Raw genomic sequence first — 21,127 nt, 5'->3', positions numbered from 1 at the left:
CATGCTAATTTACAATTAAATTGTGAATGACTGATTCTTTTTTTGATAGGGTAAATTCCTACTAAATGCTAATTTTGTGGTGTATTGCAGGGTCAGAAAAATAGCGAACCCCTATAATAGCAATTTTTTTTTTACACTAAACTACTGTAAAATACTGTAACAGATAGTGTACAAAGTATTTTGTGACGTTTTCGAGTGTTTCAATTGTGCAGGAGCCATAAGACTATAAAAGGACAAAAATATATATATATATAAAAAAAAACATGGTATCTCGTTTGGCATGGTGGATCAGCTGGAAAGCGTTGGCCTCACAGTTCTGAGGTCCCGGGTTCAATCCCGGATCTACATGTATGGAGTTTACATGTTCTAACCTTGCCTGCGTGGGTTTTCTCTGGGCACTTCGGTTTCCTCCCACATCTCAAAAACATGGAACATTAATTGGACACTCTAAATTGCCCCTAGGTGTGATTATGAGTGCGTCTGTTTGTCGCGATGTTCCCTGCGATTGTCAGCCAAACACTTCAGGGTGTACCCTGCCTCCTGCCCGTTGACAGCTGGGATAGGCTCCAGCACTCCCGCGACCCTTGTGAGGATAAGCGACTAAAAAAATGGATGGATGGATGGACATAGTGTCTCAATTTCAGTTCCAGCTATCATGGGTGGGTCTGGTCCATCTGTGATAAACAGTGTTTCACCATACAGTGTTCCCTTGTTATTCACGGGGGTTATGTTCCTTATACCCCATGAATAACAAAAACCCGTGAATAATGGATCCACTTTTAATATACCTATTTATGAGAGATCATATTTTTGCAACCATAAGAGTCTTAAATTGTGTACAAAATGGACAGCATGCCTTATGTGCGCAATTGTTGTGTGACATGTGCAATGAAGTACAGTTGAACACACTGGTTACATTGTTAGCATGTATGCTAGCACACTATAGTGTGGATGTAAGCTACCATATGGTGGTACTCAGAAGGCGGTGAGGAAGAATTGCTTTTTACATCTGGAAGCTAAAGAAGCTTACATTGCCCCAAGGTGTATGCTTTGTGTCAATTACTTCTCGAGTCATTCTTTGATTTTTTTTATTATTTGCCAGTCATGTTATTGTGTTTGCTGTGGTGTGATAATTGTAGTTTCAATGTGACTGTGTGAATGTGAACAACATCGCCTCTCAGGACGTAAAATGTCTGAGAAATTTGATATGTGACTCTTGGCGGAAGTCTTGATGCCCTCTGAGTGCTGGATGACCTGACCTGGACGCTGATGCTTCCCTGCAGTTTGAGCTGCAGCCGAATCATGTCCACCTCGCTGCAGGAGCACAACTGGTTTATCTCAGCCACCTTCTTGCTCATCTCATCGATGGCCACTTCGATGGGGCTGAGATCATTGTGTTGCTGGTACATCACAGCGATACGTTTCTTCACATAAGGAAAATGGTGCGTGGCTGCGGGGGGCAGAACGTGACAAGTGACAGGTAGGTGAACCTTCTTCCCTTAGCTCTCAGCTGAAAACAAGTGAACAGCGACTGACAGTAAAGATAAGAATCTGCAATTGAACTTTTGGATTTGTTGTGCCATAAAGCAATATCTAAGTGTGATTGTGTCTTGGGAAAAGTCCTTGGTGAAACAAGCTGACATGTTCAGGCTGTAATCTAGATCTTTCTCGCATGTGTGAACGACATGTGACAACGGCTTATTGTAATTAAGGCAGCTACCAGTGAGCAACATTCATAAAAGAAACATATAATGAAGTACACACACAAGGATGAATTGTACATCAGTTGCTCACAAGCTTCCAAATTACAAATGACATCATTACAAAATGGAAAGTCACATACTGGTTAGAATAGTTCTGCGTTTGCACTGCTCCTCCACCCCGCCTTGCTTTTTGCCCGACACGGTGAAAGGCATCTCAAAAACAAAGCGGCGGATGTTGTGGCTTTTTTCAAAATCAGTCTTCCTGTCCGCCAGTTCCTTGTCCTCCAAGTAAGGTGTCACGTGCGTCACTTGTATGTACGCATACTTAGAGTCCAGGTCTTTGGGGTTGATCTGGAGAAGAAACAGCAATATGTCACTACTGAGTCCCTTGTCAAATTTCTACTAAACACATTTATTAATCAATCGTTTTTAATGGCACCATTTACCATCTCACACAACTAGTAAATTCTCCATTCACATTGCTTTCACATTGAAATCTAACTCTGTCCCCAATGCCAGCGAGAATCCAGTTTCCTGGTGACCCTCAACCGGGTAAGTGATACAGTATAAAAGATGAATTGGTGGATGGATGGATAAAATCAAACAAAATGCAATTGATTTTGAATTACTTTGTCATTACCACAACAACATAAGTACTATACTTGAAATTTATAGCAGACAGTAGATAATCTCAAACGTTTTACGCAAAATACCACCTCAAGAAAATACATGGCTCTCCAAGTATCACCAAACTGACCCATACCTAAATGCAGTAGTGTAGTAGGCCCAAGTCTTCATAAAAAATGAGACAAGTTTTAGTCCCAATTAATTTAATTCTAAGCTATTGTGATACTATGCAGTTTGAACATTTCAATTAAAAAAATTATGGTATTCACAAAATAGCTAAAATATAACATGCACCTAACTAAATCCTTTAAAACCAACATACCTAAAGATGAAAGCTAGTTTTGTACTTAAAAAAAAACAAATATAACTAGGCAGTGTCACTTTTGTGTACTCTGAGGAGTATGTGCACCACTAGTGATACTTCTACAATACTCTTGACAATCGTATTGTTATAGTACAAAAATATCGTCAGATTTTTAGTGATAAGGCAATTAATGTAAATTTAATCCAATTTCAATTTAATCCAATTCTGTGGAACTTATTTTCTTCAGCAACAACTAACCCATCTCATTATCTTTGACCCCGAGACGTTTCGGTTAGGCACTGTGGCGCATGTGGTTAACATGACTGTCTCACATTCAAAAGCTTCTGGGTTGAAATCTAGTCTCTGGCCTTTCTGTAGAGGATTTAAATCCTCTCTATGTACCTTTCCAGAGTCTTGAATCATCTTAACATTCTCTTGGCCAAACTTGTCTGAGTACAACTTCAGGAGCCTCTGAGATATCTCCGACAGCGGCGTGAATTTGGGTTCTTTGTAGATATATTCCTTCCCATCTTCATCCTCAAAGAAGCCCTATAAAGGTAAAAAAAACAAACAAACAAAAAAATAACACAAGGTGGACATACAATCTCTCCCCCAAAATTATACAAATGTCTTCATAGAACCCAATCAAACCCACTTTCAAACCACTATTTAATGTCCAAGCACACTAAGCCAAAACAACAATCACTGGTCACAGCATTAGGTACACCTGCACAATCAAATGAGATCCAAAGGAGCTGATAAGAACAACATAGCGGTCAGTGAGTGTATGCTCTACTGATAGCTACAATCTGTTTAAAGAAGACAACTCAAAGGACACAGATGGAGTACAGCATGATTTCTATATCACGTCCGTGGGTTCCATGAACAACAAAGACATGCTTTGACCCCTCTAAGAAGTAAATCCTGATATTTAAATGATTTCTGTGGCAATTAAGATGACACTGAATTGGCAGGTCATCAACTGGATGCAAGAAGCAAGGAAAGGAACACACCCTAAAATCCACACCGCATTCCTATAATGTTGACTATCACACTCATTTACCTCAGTCTCTGAATCAGTAAACTGGTAATGCTATAGCAGTGCGGAGGAGAGAAAGTAAAAACATCATTATACTGTGAGAGTGACAGGTGGAAAAACACACCCAGAAACTCAGAACCAGCATCACGAATTATATGAAATGTAAAGTTGCCATGCAACGAACGCAGAAGCTGCAAAGATGTAAAAGTTGACTGAGGCAGGAAACGGTAAGCGCAATGGAAAGCGGCACCCGCACCACCACAAGGGGGCAGAGCTTGGAGACACTCGCGAGGTGCAACTGGCACAACTTACCGCTGCCTTAAAAGAGGGCAAAAAAGCAGAAAATTGTGTTAGAATAGATTAAAAACTAGTTTGGAATTTGGTCATACAGGAACATTCAACTTCAAACTGTAAATCTTACAAAAAAATAATCAACACAATCCCAACATCCAATTTCAGACACAACACCAGAGTTCCAGAATATGGAATTGAGTTTAACTCACCTGGCCAAAGAAAGCTACTCTGAAGTAGGTGCCCAGTAACCTCTTGCCTGTGTGCATCACCTCCGTCACTTTACTGTATGCTCGATGCAAAGTGTCATATAGGTGGGCCAGTTTCTGCGCAGAGAATCAGAAATGTTAAGACAAAAAACTGCTTCAGTTAATCTGATTTCCACCCCAAAATGTTCAGTACCTCAAAGTCCCTCCGCTTCTCATAAATGGGGATGATTAACTTGTAGATGTCCGAGATGAGCTCGTAGCGCTCGGCTTTCCACAGGCCGTCGGCACACTCCTCCAAAAGCTCCATGAGGACGTCCTAATGGAAATATTCATAGTTTCATACGATGGCTTCTTTTAGCATGAACATGTTGAATAAAAATAAACAACGGACAGGAAGCACAACTGTGAAGCTGATGTGCTTGCCGCTCTTTTATCGCGTTTCCAAATGTATAATGCATTTATTTTCTTGGGAATGTGGATAAAAACTACTTCCCATTTACATAGTGATATTTTGGTAGCATTTAGAGTAAACAGTATCAAACATACTTCGTTGAAGTGGACGTCCTGCATGCCAACATCTTCCATCATGGCGGCCTCTTCGTCAACATTTGGTGTCACAACTTGGAACGCAGAACATCCTTGTTTGAACATTCCTGCAAAAAAACAAAACAAAAAAAAAAAAACACGAGTCAGCTTATATCAGCGAAAGTAGCTAGTGTGACAGCTGGGCTCATGAATGGAAAGTACCTTTTCTCCGCAGGTATTCTGCCACTAGCGCTGCCACATGAACGTAGCACATGGCTGCCTGAAAGGAATGATAACACCACAGTCATTTAATTACTTGAATTACAATACTTAAAAGAACCCTATAACTGCCTATAAGTATGCTAACACAAAATGAGAAATGCTAAAAATGGGATGGATAATATTTAGGCAATGGATATTTGAGAAAAAACGGTAGAGCAACACGGGCAGATAATCTAACAATACTCACGAGCATCTAAAAACCAATGTTTCTGAGTAATTGTAAAGCATCCAAATCGCTGCATAATACTACCCAAAGGTGGCCAAAGTGAACTGATCCTACATGCTTTTGTGTAAGTGTAATGTGGTAAGAAACCCACACAAGGACTCCAAACAGGAAGGCTGCAGGTGGGATTATCTAAAAAATAATAACAATAATTTTTTCAAAAGACCTCTGATAAATCTCCGTTCTTCACGTGGATCCGAGCCATGCTGTCCAGCCAGGTTTTTCTGAGCTCTGGTGTGCTGGTGTATGACTTGGCCAGGCTGTATTGAAGGTCCACCAGCATCTCGGGGTCTCTCTCGTGCTCTTTCATCTGAGCAGTTGCCATCAACACTGTTCGGATACGCTTGGTCAGGTCCTTCACGTCGGATGGGAAAGCTGTGTTCTGTTGAGGTAGAAATTCTTTCCTATAGCTGCGTACATTATTACCCAATGATGTGAGTGTAACTGAAAAAAAAAAAAGACCTTTATAGTTCTGTCGCTGTTGGCACAGTTGTTGATTATGGACAAGGAATGCTGGAAGCGAGTACTTCCAATACCGATGACATCCGCTATCAACTGACTTACAGCAATCACCACCTAAAAATGGAAGTAACAGTAGGAACTTAGACCTGAAGTGTGCATATACTGTAAAAGCTGACAGAACCTTGGCTATTTCTGACACACACGCTCTTATAAACATTTCTTTCTGCCTGATTGACTGTTGTAAGAAAATTTGTGTAACATCAACGAAAGAATGTATATACTGAATTTCTAATCCCAAATCACATATCATAAAGCACTGCAAGCAAAGTTAATTATTTACATGGTCTTATATACGTACACAATATTTTTTGTTGCTGTAAAATGCATCCAGGTTCTGCATGAAATATATAAATATTCTCAGAGGAAGATTATCCCACCTGCAAGTGTGTCCTGACAAAAGACTTGCGTCCTGTGTAGTCAAAGTTGCTCTTCATGAGAAAGTAGAGCAGATGAGCGGCATCGCTGCGAATGCAGCTCAGTTTGGAGTTACAACACTTTAGGATCTCGTAGCAGAATGCGGCGCACATGTCAGCGCGTCCTTCAAAAAACGTGCTGGGAAACTGAAAAGACAGAAGCACTGTGAGTTGAAAAGAGATTATGATGGTAATAAACAGGCATCATCGCCACCTTGTAGATGAACGTCCGCAGTGAGGTGAAGACTTGTTTGAGGGCAGTTTCTGACTGATTGATGCGCAAAAAACAGAGGTGGACTTCAAAAACTTTCTTCATCAGTGGACTGTGACCATGGTCGGAGCATAGCTGGGTCTATAAATAAGCGTGCAGATAGATGATTTAAGTTGGAAAGTGACACGACATTCACAGAGTTAACCAGATTTTGCTCCAAACACATGATACATTGCATTAGAAAGTAAACGTATTCTATCATGTCATAGATTATTACCTTGAAACCCATGATAAAGATACTGAGGGTGTCCAGCACGGTGAGGCACACTTCAGTGGCAATGTTGGCCTCCAGCAGAGAGTGATTTATCGCGTCTGCTTCCGTGTGACTGTAAGCTAAAGAGAACAGATGGCTGTAGTATGAACACATTTCATTTCATACTCAGTGTAGCCGTATCTACAGTCAATAAAATGTAAAAAAAAAAAAAAAAAGGTTCAATAAATGTTAAAAAAGTTGACATGAAAACAGATTATTGCGCGTTCCTCAATGGAAGTCTCGTCAGCTTTCGCAGATAACTAACAAACTGGACATTTATAATAATACTTTTTTTGGTGTGAGCTGAAACAAAAGCATACATATTTGGCAAGCTTGAATGTCAAGTAAATGGAATAAGCAGATGAGCTTGAACTCAGTGAAATGGTCTAATTCAACCCAAAGTACAGAGTAGGGCTCGACCGATATGGGTTTTTTAGGGCTGATGCCCATAAACTAACAGACAGACACACATATCAAATATAATCAAATCAATCAATATATAAAACAATAACATTGGTGTACACAAAACATGTTTTCTGAAAAAGAACACAAATTCATGTAACACCCCAAATATGGTCCAAGACAAAGAGGCAGAGCGCTACTAAATCAAAATAAGGAATTTTAATTTTGTACCACTGCAACATCAGCACTATAAACTGTAAAGATGTAGAACCGCTTCATTTATAGATAATGATGGACAAAAGTTAACAGCTCCGCGACATTAAAATACTGTAATATGCTATCTAGTGTGAGTTGCGGACAAGTTTGCTACACACTGCTGGTTTGTGTTTTGGGCTCGGACACACAGAAGTGGCACAAGCACACAGAAGCAGCGGAACAGACTATCCATAGAGTAAAAAAGGTAAAACATTAGTTACAAGGGAACTGATGATGATTTGTCAATGATACGCTATAAACAGCCCGATTACTCGGTCGGGCCCTTGTACAGAGGGAGTCAATCTTTGGAAACTGCTTGCCATCCTGATACATTCTTACCATGCTCTACAGATATTCCAAGAATACTTGAAATCTTTTTTGCACTGAAAGCACAAAGAAACTTTTGTAAGAGACTTGTCAGAAATCCTAAAGGCAGAAAAAGCTAACTCAGACTTTTCTTCTAATTTTCTTCTTGATGGCAAACTGGTTTGTGAATTTGATGATGATGGTGATGATGGAGAAAGCACGAGAAGGCAGAGATTTTTATTTCTGGTTTTAAGATGTTGACAAGTAAAGGAAGGAACACTTACTGTGGTTAAAAGTATATGCGTTATCCAGGCTGCTGAGCTGCTGTAAGCGGGCATGCATCATTCCCGCCCTGTTACGGGACACAGGCAGAGTCTGAGACTTCCGCTCATGCGTCACGTGTCCTGCCCCGTCCTGGTTCCTGATGAGGAAACAGGACAGCCATTGATGAGTCTACAAGACTCCCCAGCGGAGCAGAATTAGCAGAGCAGGTTAGGATAACTTTTGAATAGCACTCGAAAGTCAGTAGAGCATACAGAATTCATTATGTTTTTATTTTCAGTAATACATTTAGAAATGAGGTGCGGTGACTTTAGACAGCTGTGGTCAGAAGTTAATGGATATGAACTTGATGGCAATAGTGGGCTTTATGCACTGGGACACAGATATTGCTGGACGAGAAAATAACCCTGCCTAACCCTAAGCACATCCAGAATTTCATCAAATTGAGTGGTAACGCAACCTATCACTGGATTCATTCAATCATTTTGACACTTAATCCATAGTTTGTTGTACATTGTGACCCACCAAGACATTGCCATGACATTCATATTCATGAGGGTACATAAAGTTCTGAGGACAAGTGTAGAGGCGAAGTGTTGCAACTGTTATACAATGACTGTAGTTTTTTTTTCATGCAAAAACCAATCATCTTATGAAGAAGTATTGAAGCAGTCTAAAGCAGCCATGCATGTCATAATGACAGTCATCACAGCACTGCAACCTCACCATAAATAGAGAATAGGACCGTGCATTTGTAGTCTATTCCACACAGAGAGCTTAACCAAGCAGGACAGGGCAGGTGCCAGGTTTTAATTCACAGGGTAAAACTTGCCAGCATTAATGTGAGTAGAGAAACAGTGGTGAGGAGTTAGGCAAAAACAAAAAGAACACCCAAAGGACCCTGGAAGTTGATGTCTGAGCCCCAAAGTTGTTTGGATCCATTTTGAGTGAAGAAATGATTCATGCTGTTATTTAGTCATGACTACATTGAGTGTTTATACCCGGAGACCCGAAATGAATCACAGTACAACAAATAATTAAGACGTATGCCATTTTTTGTCAGCCTTTGATGGGTCCCTTTGCTGCTTTTTTAGTTATTCCAGAGGATGGTGCCTATCTGAGCATATATCAGTACCATCATTACATGCAGTAACCCATTAAAGAGTAACATGGACAAGTAAGCATGGTTGCCATCTTTGCTGGAAGTGTCCTCTCATTTCACAAGTTCCGCCAGCTCTCTGTTCAATCGTATCTTTTAATTTGCTTTCACAAATTGGAAGTCAAAGTTTCTCACATTTCTACTCATAGGACACATTACTACATCTGTCCATGCGTCCATTTACTTAGCTGCTTATCCTCACAAGGGTCGTGGAGGTGCTGGAGCCTATCCCAGCTGTCAATGGGCAGGAGGGGGGGGTACACCCTGTGCTGGATGCCAACCAATCGCAGGGCACATGTAGACAAACAGCTGCACTCATAATCACACCTAGGGGCAATTTAGAGTGTCCAATTGATGTTGCATGTTTTTGGGATGTGGGAGGAAACTGGAGTGCGCGAAGAAAACCCACGCAGGCACGGAAAAACATGCAAACTCCACATATGGAGGGTCGGGATTGAACCCTGGTCCTCAGAACTGTGAGGCCAACGCTATCCAGCTGCACCACCGTACTGCATTACATCTGCACAATCAAAAATATTATTCAAAACCCCACTCGGTGTAAATCTTCTATACCAGTGCAAATTATGACCATAAATATTAATGCATTATAAATCACCCAATAATGAGGCAAAAAGAGACCACTGCTTATGGATTTTATGTACAATTAATGTTTAAAGTTACATGCATGTGGCCTTGACAGTCAAAATTCTTCAAAAAGTTAGTACAAAAAAATAATCTCAAAGACGCAATTCTTGCATCACACGCTAAACAGCATTACCTTGCGATGTATCGCTTTCCCATGTATCTGAACTGATGAAGACACACCCTGAGCGGAAAAAAAAGGAAAACTAGACCTTACAAATAAAATAAACAGCACAATTCAAAATGAGGATGTTGAGACGTCTTACTCGACAAGTGTGAAAAAGTCCATTAGCTCAGCAGATGTAGCTTTGTTCCAGTATGTGAACAAAGCATCTAGAGGGCGGCATGGTTACATTCAGTAAGATGTATTTAGTCTAGTTTGGGTGTAAACAAGTGAGGGGGCAAAACATCTTACCCTCAGACATGCTTTTGAGCACATGTAGGAAGCACATGAGGAAGCTCTTGATCTCTGCCTGCTCAAGTTTATCACATCGGAGAAGGGAGCTGCCAAGTGATGAGGCGGGCTGGCTCTGTGACAGACAAACATTACAACACTACTTATAGACATTTGAAGACTTACAGCCATAAGCAATATGGCTTATGGCTGTAAGTCTACCAACGGTCTATTGTTCTGGAATTTTGGGGGATCAGGTAATTCTATTGCTGCTTTTTTAGATCTTTTGTCTAACTTTATTTTGTCAGCACGGATTCTGTTTAAGTGATTTATTGACTGAACAGGTCTGGAGGTAATTCGGCTTGGGTGTGTTCAGAGAAAAATAAGCACAAATGGTGTTGAGACAATTAATTCATTATTTAACATAGGTGCTAAATACTTTTTTACACAGGGCAAGGTAATGGAATTTTCTCCTTCAAAAAGGAAATGGTTTAAAAAACAAATTTTAAGTTCACTTGGGTTATATTGTATTTGATATTTACATTTGTAGGATTATCTTAAGCATTTAAGTGAAGAACATATGCAAAAATATAAGAATTTGAGAAGGCCGCCGATACTTTTTCACAGCACTATACCTCCCAAGCAAGTGGACTAACATTTTTCTGTGGGTAAAAAAACAAAAAACAAAACTCATATTCTGTTGGGAAAAAGTGGTACAAATGCACCCCGACATCTGACATGCATTTGAGACAAAACAAATGCAAACAAAGCAACTTGGGCACCATCAGCCCCAGCGGACAAATTTGAGTGATGTCAGTGATCCTTGCAGAGGTGCGTGAAATGTACCTTGTCTAAAGAGTTGGCTTTTTCCGTATTCCTTTCAGGCAGACTGTTGCCAGAATCGGTGCTGATGAGGGAACCTCGCGAGTCTGCGTGGCGCACAGAGTTAACATTCGGTGTAGAGGATGTGTGTGGGGAGGCTGGAAGAAATAGGAGGATTTATTATTGTTAGAGTGCTATTATTATTATTGTGAAACTTACTGTATTGCATTTCCCCATTTTTCCTCTCTTAGTTTTTTTTTCATCTCACCAGTGCCAGAAATGACTCCAAAAACATCTTTGTGCAAGCTTGTGTCCAAAAAAGTGCTTGATCTGGGCGGTGTCATCAAAGCATTAGTGAGGAGGGAATCTTCTCTTCCATTCTGAAAGAAACAAACTGATTTTAATGTACGCAACCAGGATGAACAGCATAACCGTTTTGCAAGCCAAATACCCTGACGAGTGACCTTAAGTACTTTTACACTGCGTAATATGACTCAATACAGGAGGTGCATCAAAGTCATCCCCTTTCAAAAATGGTGAATGATAAACTTGGTGTTTGGAAGTTGTTTTATGGTTTTTCCAAAACAAAAAAATAGCCTCATAATGATAAAAATATTATTGAAAAAAAATACAGTACATTGCTCGACAGTTTTAGAGAAATTGGATTAATTGCTTTTTTTGTGTGTAGTTTCACTGCATTTTTTTCCAGTGGATGGAAATATTGCATAAAATGGGAACTATTACCATTGCAACTACTGTACTACTAATATGTAATCTGTATATGGTGCAATCGCACACCTTTGAGTTTGAAGTTAACAAAACGTGCTATATATAATAGAAATAAATATTTAAAATATCAGTCTTTCAAAAGGTTGAAATAGCTAAAGGCAAAACTGATCATTTGGTATGATTGGTCAGGTGAGTAGTAAAACAGCTTTTTGAAGACTGACTTATCCATAGGTGTGAATGTAAGTGGGTATGGTTGCTTGTCATTTGTGCTCTGTAATTCAGTAGTAACCAGTCAAGCGTGTAACTGACCCCAGTAAGGATCTTCAGTACAGAAAATGAATGTGAGGATTTATTTTTTTTAAGGATTCATAAACAAGCACAGTACAGGGAACACTGCAGATTTGTGTAATGGTTGTGTCGATGAGGTTACATGCAAGTCCAGAACATGCCGATGGGTGTCGCCCTTACATTGTTAGAGAGGTTGATGGGGAAAGGGGCAACTTCCTTCACATTCAGCCTGTTGACATTCTCTTGCAGCAAACCAAACAGAGGCAAGTAGAGGGTCGCCAACCTCGCCTGCTGACTCTGGCAAACACGCGAATCACTCAGCAGCAGTCTCCAACAACAATCTGACACAAAGGCCAGTCTGTGAACAAGCCCTAAGGCAAGACCACGGCACTTACTTTTGAGGTATAGCGGTCGTCAAACGTGTGCTTTATCATCAGGTTCTTTAGCACCTGGATTGCTATCTGTCGAATCTCCCTGAACTCCTGCAGGGCTGCGTTGACCTCTCGGAGAAGCAACCCAACCAGGAAGTGGTTCTTACAAAAGTCATCAGTCAGCGAGTAATCCAGTTGGAGGTCTGAGGGGAGGAAGTGTGGGCAGAAGAGATTAGGGCACAGGAAACAACATTAAGCAATCAGTGCAAATAAAATGTTTCAAATCTCATTTCAATCTGACATAATTAAATCAGAAACCAACATCTTAAAGCTTGGGAGATATGCAGACTGCAACCAGAAAATGAAACCTTACATGAACACCTTTGTCCTCAGTAGTAACACAACTGGGGACACTAGTAGAGTATGTCTTACTAGTATTTTTTTTCCCATTATTAGTGCCAATTTTGATCTACTAGTACGACCTCAAGATGGATAACAATAATATTGAATAAATGCTCAAATGGCTTTCCAGCCATACAATAGTTGGAAAAACAAATATTACTATGAAAATTATTCTACTAGCGTGTTCTAATAGAGGGCATAATTGCCTTACTAGTGAGTACAAAGAGCAAACTACTCCATGGACCAAAGCTGAATATCAATATCGAAAAAAATGCCCAAAAGGACATATACCTACACAAAGTAAGGAGTACAATAATTGTGGTTTGTGTGTCAAAATTGAAGTTTTTTTCTGTTTAGTTTTGCTTGGCTTGTCTCGCCAATCAAAACAAAATAACCAAAATAGTAAGATGCAATTCATAATAGAAATTATATATTATATATAAGTAAGTAAGTAAGTTTCTTTCGGCTTGTCCCTTTCGGGGTCGCCACAGCGTGTCATCTCAGATGAACGCACATATATATTTGGCACAATTTTTACGCCGGATGCCCTTCCTGACGCAACCCTTCTCAGGGAGTTGAGGCCCCAGTGGGATACGAACCCACAACCCCTGGTTTACCAAACCAGTGCTCTAACCACTGAGCTACAGGGCCTCAAATTATATATTATATATATTATAAATAATATACTGCGGGACGGTGGAGCAACTGGTTGGAGCGTCCACCCCATAGTTCTGAGGACCGGGGTTCAAATCCCGGCCTGCCTGTGTGGAGTTTACACGTTCTCCCCATGCCTGAGTAGGTTTTTCTCCGGGCACTCCGGTTTCCTCCCACATCCCAAAAACATGGAAGATTAATTGGAGACTCTAAATTGCCCCCAGGTATGATTGTGAGTGCGAATGCTTGTTTGTTTCGATGTGCCCTGTGACTGACTGGCAACCAGTTCAGGGTGTACCCCACCTCCTGCCCAAAGTTGGCTGGGATAGGCTCCAGCACTCCTGCCACCCTTGTGAGGATAAGTGGCTCAGAAAATGGATGGATAAATAATGGATACTTAATTCAGGCTGTCACTCAAGATGAACCATTATCAACATTAAATGGGCAGCACCTGTGTTGGATAACATCAGATTGTGCAGGTGTACCTCATGTTGTGGCCTGTAATATGTCATTCTTTTCCAATTAATATACTTCATAAAAACAATAATAGTAATGAAAATCATTGTTGAGATTTATGTTTCTATAGTGAGGGGGAGCTGCATTTTTTAATTAACAATGATGATTGAGTACAAACGGGTATGTGATTAAGAAGGGTCATCTGGTCATAGCATTGGCAACAATTAAAAGCATTGTAATTGAATTAAAATGCTTACATAGCTGTTTAAATATTACATTTGCAAACATGTTACCATTGAAAGTAGTGTTTGATTTTCTAGAAATGGATGATCGTACATTTTGTTACATTCAAGAAGGACTGGCTTCATTCAATCATTCACTATTTGACACTATACTAGATTGGATTCAGATATTCAAAGGGATTTTGGTACATTCTGGGCTCAAGGCAGAATTATCCGATTTAAATGTCCTGGCATGCAAGCAGGAAACCTTTCACCTACCTACTGGAGTATCGTATGACTCCACTGTATCTTAAAGAGATTATAAAGATACATGACAAAAGAAATGAAGAAAAACAGGAAAGCAAAGTCAGAAAATGCAACAACAAAAAATATTCAATTGGCTTCACACAAGAATGTAGTAAAATTTCAACACTGATCCTAACTCGCTTACCTTGAAATCTCAGTATTCGTCCCTTTCCAAAAGGCATGGGCAGGTTTAAGGGAACATAGTGCTCGTGGTTGCACACAACACGCAGGAACTCAAACTTAAACTCAAACAACGTCTGTTACAAACAACAGTAAACAAAACATGTGGGTGAAAAGCTGTGAAAAGCATGGACAAGTACCGTATTTTCCGCACTATAAGGCGCACCTTTAATGAATGGCCTATTTTAAAACTTTTTTCATATATACGGCACACCGCATTATAAGGCGCATAGAATAGACGCTATAATAGAGGCAGGGGTTACATTATGCAGCCTTTAGATGGAGATGGACTAATGGCTCAATATTGATCCATATATAAACCGCGCCGGATTATAAGTTGCATCGCCGGCTTTTGACAAAATTAAAGCCTTTTCGGTGTGCCTTATAGTGCGGAAAATACGGTAAGTGAATTTGCAATTATCCTGCCATAAAAACAAAACATCTTAATTAACAATGATACAAGTACATACCTTTGGATCTCCGGGCATAAAGCAGTTGATGTAGTTGTTGATTTGTTTAAATACAAAACCTCTGTCCATCAAGTTGAAACAGCGCTACAAGGAGTGATGATTTTGTCAATATTTACAAACGAGATGTAAAAATTGGGAAGAAAAATGTGTGGAACTCAAGTTAAAATGCCATGCACTGGTAAGTACACCTTGATGAAGACAGCTAAGCTGTGGTTGGCGTTCCTGGCTGCATCTAGATTGTCTTTGTATTTCTGAGTGATGTGAGGCATCATCATGTTGACCACAGTCTCAACAGTGTGATGGAAGGATGCTGAAAATCTCTGATTCCGGGACAGCTGATGGGCACAACCAGAATATTGCTGAGAGAGACTCGCACTGCTTTGTACTCCATTTTCCTCATTGAAATGAATTGAAATGCCATTAACCCCACAATAAACTCCAACATATTTTTGTGTTTTTAAAACAGAAAAATACCCTATTGTATTACAAAAACACAAAATAAAAGAGAATCTAAATAAATACATCAATACTATAAGGTGTTATTACTGCACATATTGCATGATCCATGTGTGCTTTTAAGGGGAATGGAGTCAGATTGGCTGGTTCAAGCCAACCTGTGTGTGCACGTCTGAGTGTCACTGCGAGTTTTCTTATTTTCTAATTGTTTAACTTTGTCCCATTTAATAAACAGGTGAAAGCGTATGGATGACTATAGCTCAATGCACACATGCGAGGGCATTACAGTACCTCGATGTCTCAATTTTTTTTCACTTAACTCAAGCGGTAGCATATCCGAGCCTTTCTCGTATCTTAAATTTTCAAACAGATTTGAGAAACAGACGGCGAGTAAATCAAAAACCCATAATTGGGGTATGTGAAAGCAAAATGTACCACTCATTAAATTTGACAATATTAGTCATTATTAATTTCTCTCTCTCTCTCTCTCTCTCTCTCTCTCTCTGCAAATCTTTGTTTTCGCTATCATGACAAAGCTGTTTCCAAACAAATGAAATATCCTGTTGTACAAGACTCACTTGATCACAGTGGACAACCGATAAAGTCAATGGAAAACAGATGGATGTGGTTGCTTTATGGGTTATGAACAACAGCAGCAAATTAAACTACACAGTGAGTAAGTGTTGAATACATTTGCTGGTACTTTGAGTGTGGTGCTGTAGCTATCCACAAGACTTGACATGTTGTTAGACTAAAAGCCAAGGGGATGAGCTGTCATGAGACAGACGAAAGCATACACCTCTGATTCAACTGCAACTCGTGTCCCAACCTTGTGAGCAAATTTACCTTCACTTTACAACTCTCAATCAAGTACTGGGCCATGGACTTGATTAAGGCTTCAAAGAAATACCAGGAGTACTGGAGGAAAGAGAAACAAGAAAGATGAAAGCATAATTATAGACTGTGCAGCCACACAAATCTCTTTTTAAAAGCGCCACTATATCACACCTTGAGCAGCTTATTACATGTGAGGAAGTCAGTGGAAGGCTTCAGGATAGCGGTCATGGCTTTAGCCAGCTCTTCGTGCATGGTTTGGGTGGTGGACACTGTGTATGGCTCAGTCTTGAAAACAAACTGGAAAAACAGTAACAATGAAGAAGTTTCCAGAGGAATTGCATGAGATAGCTAACTAGATCGAGAGATCCATCTATCAATTAAATTTACATTTAACGAGAGATATAGTTAGAGAGAGGTTGAGAGATAGAACGCTGGAGAGCTGGATAGGTAGAACAATAGATAGATAAAAAGATTGACAGTGTGATGAAAAGTACACCAATAAGCAGTTCTTTTTTTTTTTAACCTTGACATATGATCTCAGGTAGTGCTCCAATCCCTCCTCATGACACTGGGCTACAATGTGGATCATGACTCTACAAAGGCATCAAGAAAAGGTGTGAAGGTCTGATCCAGGGGTTCTTCTGCACAGAAGCTACATGCCAAAGATACTTGCCTAGTGACGTTGACTGCCACGTCTTCTTGGCTGGCACTGGTCAGCACTCTAAACAGCTGATTCAGCGTCGTGGGCAAGAACTTGATCATCACGTGACTCTCCATGGCATGCAGACTCTGATGGGACAGAGGCAAAGAGGCATGTTTGAGAAGTATAATTACAGAAACCATTCGTCCATTATCTATAGTGATGATCCTGTGGAGGCGTCAGGAGGTGTGGTGCAACTCTGGTCTACAATTTCGGGTCTTAGCTCAGTCAACTGGGATATTTTTGGTCTCTATAAAGAATGTGAACATGTACAAAAATGACCACCATATTATTAACATGAAGTGTGGGTAGGGCAGTGAACTGATTAGCATCAGAAGCAAATTAAGTATGATAACTGTCTTCAAAAGGCAGGGAATTAAGTGGCCATAATAACAGGTACACCAGCAAAATGAAGTAAGAATTTAGGGTTTACACAGGACTTCCTCTTCCAAAAGATAAAAATGCTTCAATGTCTACCATTTTTTTGTTCTTTTTTTTTTTTGAGAACTCCAACTGTGACTGAATAGTTGTTTTCCAATACTGTACGTCAGGGGTCTCAAACTCAATTTACCTTGGGGCCGCTGGAGGCAGTCTGGCTGAGGCTGGGTCGCAGCCTCAGCGCACATGGACTTATGTGTATTTTCAATTAGAAATGAAAAACAATCCTATCTTCTCAAACATCTTTTTTTTTTAACACAAAATAAGATGAAGAACGCTGGTGTTTACAAGCTTTGTGCAAAACTTCTAAAAAAAAAAATCTCTCCTTGGCAACACTGCTGTAACTTTCTCATTGAAAACTGTTTCTCTGCTTGCATCAAGCCCGGTCGATGTATATAGCCATCTATCCCACCGTGATTGGTCTGCTCCGCACACAATACTGCAAAACTGCTATCCATATAAAACTTGAGGGCCGCACTACCATTATACTTTATATTAATAAAATATCAAATCACGGGCCGCAAATGGCCCGCAGGCCAGTTTGAGACCCCTGCTGTGCGTGAACTCGATCCAGTGTGCACTTGCCCACTGTCAACTTAGTTAGGCTTTAGCTCACCAGTGAACTTAACAAGAATGAACCCTATAGAAAATGGATGACTGGCTGAAAAGTTTGTTGTGGAGTAGAAATGCAGTTTGTCATTCAAATTGCATGAGGTGTTGCTGCCCGTCTCATCTCACACATTGCTTGTTTTGGAGCGGATTAGTGTATTCAATGTTGTTGCCCGTGGAGGGAATTATGAACAGTTCAAAACAGCAGTCACTGTTCACACAACACTGTTGGCCTTATTATTGAAAGCAAAAAATGTCAGGAAAAGCCTACTAGAACAGGTTTAATTTCTTTGGGGTTAATCCAAAGCACATTCAAATGAATGTTTGTATATTGTTGATTAATTCAGAACACAGACACATGTCAGTTATAGGAGTATGTGTACACTTCTGCAACCACCTTTGCCAGGTTATTTTTTTTTTTTTTAATAAAACCTCCTCCCCACGGAAAAGTTTTAAAATATATATATTTTACTTCTATAGCTCATAAGACACACAAATGGATAGTTTTTTCCCCATTTTTTATCATTTTTGTATAGCTGACCAAAAAAACTTAGCATTTAAATGGGAGAGTCTAAACTTTTTATAACCACTGCATTTCAAAACGCGGTAGATACTGTTGTATGAATCATGGTGAGTCAAGTTTGTTTTGTCTGTGGTTGCCTGATTGAAAGGTGACACAAGGGGGAAAATGTGTTATTTAATGCCATTTAAAATTCCAGGAATAGGACGACATCAAGTTGAGACAATTCTGAGCCTGCACACATGTAATGCAATGGCCACGTAATTATAATTACATCATAACTAACATTCAAACGGGGATTTAAAAAAAAATACATTTACTAACCTTCAGGTATTTGACTAGTTCACCTCCTTGTCCCTGAGGTGACGATGCTATGCTCTGACAGTGATGAAAGAAATTGTGCAAATGTTGATCCTGGAACACAAAGAAGGCTTGTCAATTCACTGTGAGGTATACTGGAGTAAAAAGTACTCAATTGAGATCTGGGGAATCGGTCACATTACACACAGTAAAAATAAACCAACCTGTGTGTAAATGGTGGACACGAGGTGGGTCGACACCTTAAACAAAGGTTTGCCTCCATCCACCCATTTCACTTCTGGACCTGAATGCTAAAAGTGCAAAATGAGATATTAACAATTACCTCATATTTTATATACTAAAATGGGGTCAAAAACAAACAAGCCTGGGGAACACCAACTGAGATTTTAACCTCCTGAACCCCGGAACTGTCAGGAAATGCAAAAACCAACCACAATAATACACATACAGTATTGTCATTTTTGAACAATTAACAAATGTAATTTATTTCTCACTTGGTATTTGTACTACGATAATATAGTTACAGTGGCCAGAGCAATCCACTCCTTCCTTGATGATCACATTGTGTTGTTCCTAGTTCCATAAAAAATTAAGATACAGTAATGTATAAGTAAAGCTGCAAAACATGTATTTATTTATTGTTTATTAATTAGACACGAGGGGTTGCAGTTTCTCCGTTGTCTGAAGCTCAAATGCCACGTGTTAGTGCGGGTCGCCGACTAATTTATTCACGATTATTAGTTTTAGTCGCAATCCGCAATCTTAAGCTCGGTCTAAAGTGCAGGTCATGTATTCTCCTTCAATTGTGCAGGTACGTGTGAGAGTAATAGACGTGAACAGTGAGCAGTTACCTTGCTTGCACCCTCCTGGTAGCTGAGATATCCAGCGGGCAGATTGGCTGCCACAGCGATGTGACACTCGTTCATGATCACACGTCCGTCTTTCAGGAGAGGAAGCCAGGCGTAACCCACTGAGAATGGATGCGGAATGTAAAGAGTGCAGCAATTTCACTGGGAACTTCGAAAGCGCAAGGATATTATGGGATTTGGCTACCTTGCGTCTCAACCTGTTCTCTCTTTTTAGTGCTGGCTTTGCTGTTGCTCTCACAACTGACATGGTAGAGAGTGAAGAGCAGATGATGTTTCTCATGGAGCTGGGTTGGGAGCTCAATCTTAAACTGTGAGAGAAAAATTCACGCAAACATTCTGACGTGGACTCAATTTATTTATTTGTATTTATATACTAATTACCTCATCGTAGAACTCCGGGTTCTGCTGATGGTGTAATACCGCAGCAAAGGCATTTTTACTAAACAGAGGTCCTCCAGGCCGCCCATAGATGCACTGTGGAATAATGGCAATGGCTGGTTAAAGCTTGTGTGAGGTGGCAATGTTGTTTGTTTTCACACCGAGATAAATTTACCTTAAGTGGTAAAGCATCTTCATTATCTGAGTCCATGAACTCAATGCAGACAGCCAAGTTTCTAGCCTTTTGTTAGGACACATCAAGGCACAAGGTTTACTACTAAGAATATTGGAGTTGAGGGTATTTTAGCGGGTTAAAAACAATTCTTTCCATCCTTGTGATACCTTCGCAAAAGACTTCTGGCCGTCGTACTTCAAGAATTTGGGGTAGACGTAGAGGTGATTATTGTAGATGGTGAAAGGTTGGGAACATTTGGCTATGTATGGCACAAACTCCTCCACCTCAAAGAAGACTGGGTTCTTCTCACTCACATCAAACTGCTTCACAGGAATGTAGGATGAGGTAACACAATCTATAGAAGCAGCACGGACGGAAAGTACATAAACAATTGGCAGGAAACATGAGCTACATCTGATTCGACCAAGAAGTGACATTCGAATCCTTACTGGCCAAGTCGGGCGCAACGTTGTCGATGGTAATGTCAAGGTTTCCGAGGATCACAGGCAGCTTGGCCATCTTCTCTGGTCTGAAATTTAACAAAGTTACACATCTGCTAATAGATTGATGTAATTAGCAATGTGAACATTTTATTTTTGATACAACTGGCAGTGTTCCAACTGATATTTAAAACAACAACTGAAAAATAAATTGACGAACTTTCTGAAGTCAGCCAACAGTTTGAGCATGTCTTCATTGGATAGTTTGTTGTTGTCCTGTCTGTACAAAGGTGAGAACCGAGAACTTTTGTCAAGGGTCCCAGAAGCATCTTTGAACAAAGGCCTGGAAGAAAAAGTGTAAAGTCAGCACCGACAATTGACTA

General features: G+C 40.1%; 1 protein-coding gene across 3 annotated transcripts in view; it reads right to left on the bottom strand.

The window, feature by feature from the left end:
- zmp:0000001200 (dedicator of cytokinesis protein 9) overlaps positions 1 to 21,127 on the bottom strand; it is a 78,579-nt gene that overhangs the window by 4,126 nt on the left and 53,326 nt on the right. For all 3 annotated transcript variants that reach the window (XM_061842053.1, XM_061842054.1, XM_061842055.1), the window contains exons 15-50: positions 20,965 to 21,087; positions 20,754 to 20,833; positions 20,472 to 20,659; positions 20,305 to 20,370; positions 20,133 to 20,225; positions 19,936 to 20,059; positions 19,734 to 19,852; positions 19,086 to 19,172; positions 18,886 to 18,975; positions 16,968 to 17,083; positions 16,818 to 16,887; positions 16,466 to 16,591; positions 16,304 to 16,375; positions 15,190 to 15,336; positions 15,002 to 15,085; positions 14,497 to 14,608; positions 12,337 to 12,515; positions 12,122 to 12,238; positions 11,193 to 11,304; positions 10,949 to 11,082; positions 10,124 to 10,238; positions 9,975 to 10,041; positions 9,845 to 9,892; positions 7,910 to 8,046; positions 6,627 to 6,742; positions 6,353 to 6,490; positions 6,103 to 6,285; positions 5,666 to 5,779; positions 5,370 to 5,585; positions 4,921 to 4,978; positions 4,720 to 4,826; positions 4,367 to 4,489; positions 4,177 to 4,290; positions 3,037 to 3,183; positions 1,844 to 2,054; positions 1,260 to 1,450 (exon numbers count right to left, since the gene is read on the bottom strand). In XM_061842053.1, coding sequence (XP_061698037.1) covers positions 1,260 to 1,450; positions 1,844 to 2,054; positions 3,037 to 3,183; positions 4,177 to 4,290; positions 4,367 to 4,489; positions 4,720 to 4,826; positions 4,921 to 4,978; positions 5,370 to 5,585; positions 5,666 to 5,779; positions 6,103 to 6,285; positions 6,353 to 6,490; positions 6,627 to 6,742; positions 7,910 to 8,046; positions 9,845 to 9,892; positions 9,975 to 10,041; positions 10,124 to 10,238; positions 10,949 to 11,082; positions 11,193 to 11,304; positions 12,122 to 12,238; positions 12,337 to 12,515; positions 14,497 to 14,608; positions 15,002 to 15,085; positions 15,190 to 15,336; positions 16,304 to 16,375; positions 16,466 to 16,591; positions 16,818 to 16,887; positions 16,968 to 17,083; positions 18,886 to 18,975; positions 19,086 to 19,172; positions 19,734 to 19,852; positions 19,936 to 20,059; positions 20,133 to 20,225; positions 20,305 to 20,370; positions 20,472 to 20,659; positions 20,754 to 20,833; positions 20,965 to 21,087 — 4,324 coding nt within the window. The remainder of the gene's footprint in view (positions 1 to 1,259; positions 1,451 to 1,843; positions 2,055 to 3,036; positions 3,184 to 4,176; positions 4,291 to 4,366; positions 4,490 to 4,719; positions 4,827 to 4,920; positions 4,979 to 5,369; positions 5,586 to 5,665; positions 5,780 to 6,102; positions 6,286 to 6,352; positions 6,491 to 6,626; positions 6,743 to 7,909; positions 8,047 to 9,844; positions 9,893 to 9,974; positions 10,042 to 10,123; positions 10,239 to 10,948; positions 11,083 to 11,192; positions 11,305 to 12,121; positions 12,239 to 12,336; positions 12,516 to 14,496; positions 14,609 to 15,001; positions 15,086 to 15,189; positions 15,337 to 16,303; positions 16,376 to 16,465; positions 16,592 to 16,817; positions 16,888 to 16,967; positions 17,084 to 18,885; positions 18,976 to 19,085; positions 19,173 to 19,733; positions 19,853 to 19,935; positions 20,060 to 20,132; positions 20,226 to 20,304; positions 20,371 to 20,471; positions 20,660 to 20,753; positions 20,834 to 20,964; positions 21,088 to 21,127) is intronic.

The sequence above is a fragment of the Syngnathoides biaculeatus genome, chromosome 14, assembly GCF_019802595.1.
Source record: "Syngnathoides biaculeatus isolate LvHL_M chromosome 14, ASM1980259v1, whole genome shotgun sequence".
Taxonomy (NCBI): Eukaryota; Metazoa; Chordata; class Actinopteri; order Syngnathiformes; family Syngnathidae; genus Syngnathoides; species Syngnathoides biaculeatus.
This window is presented reverse-complemented; position numbering and strand designations above follow the sequence as displayed.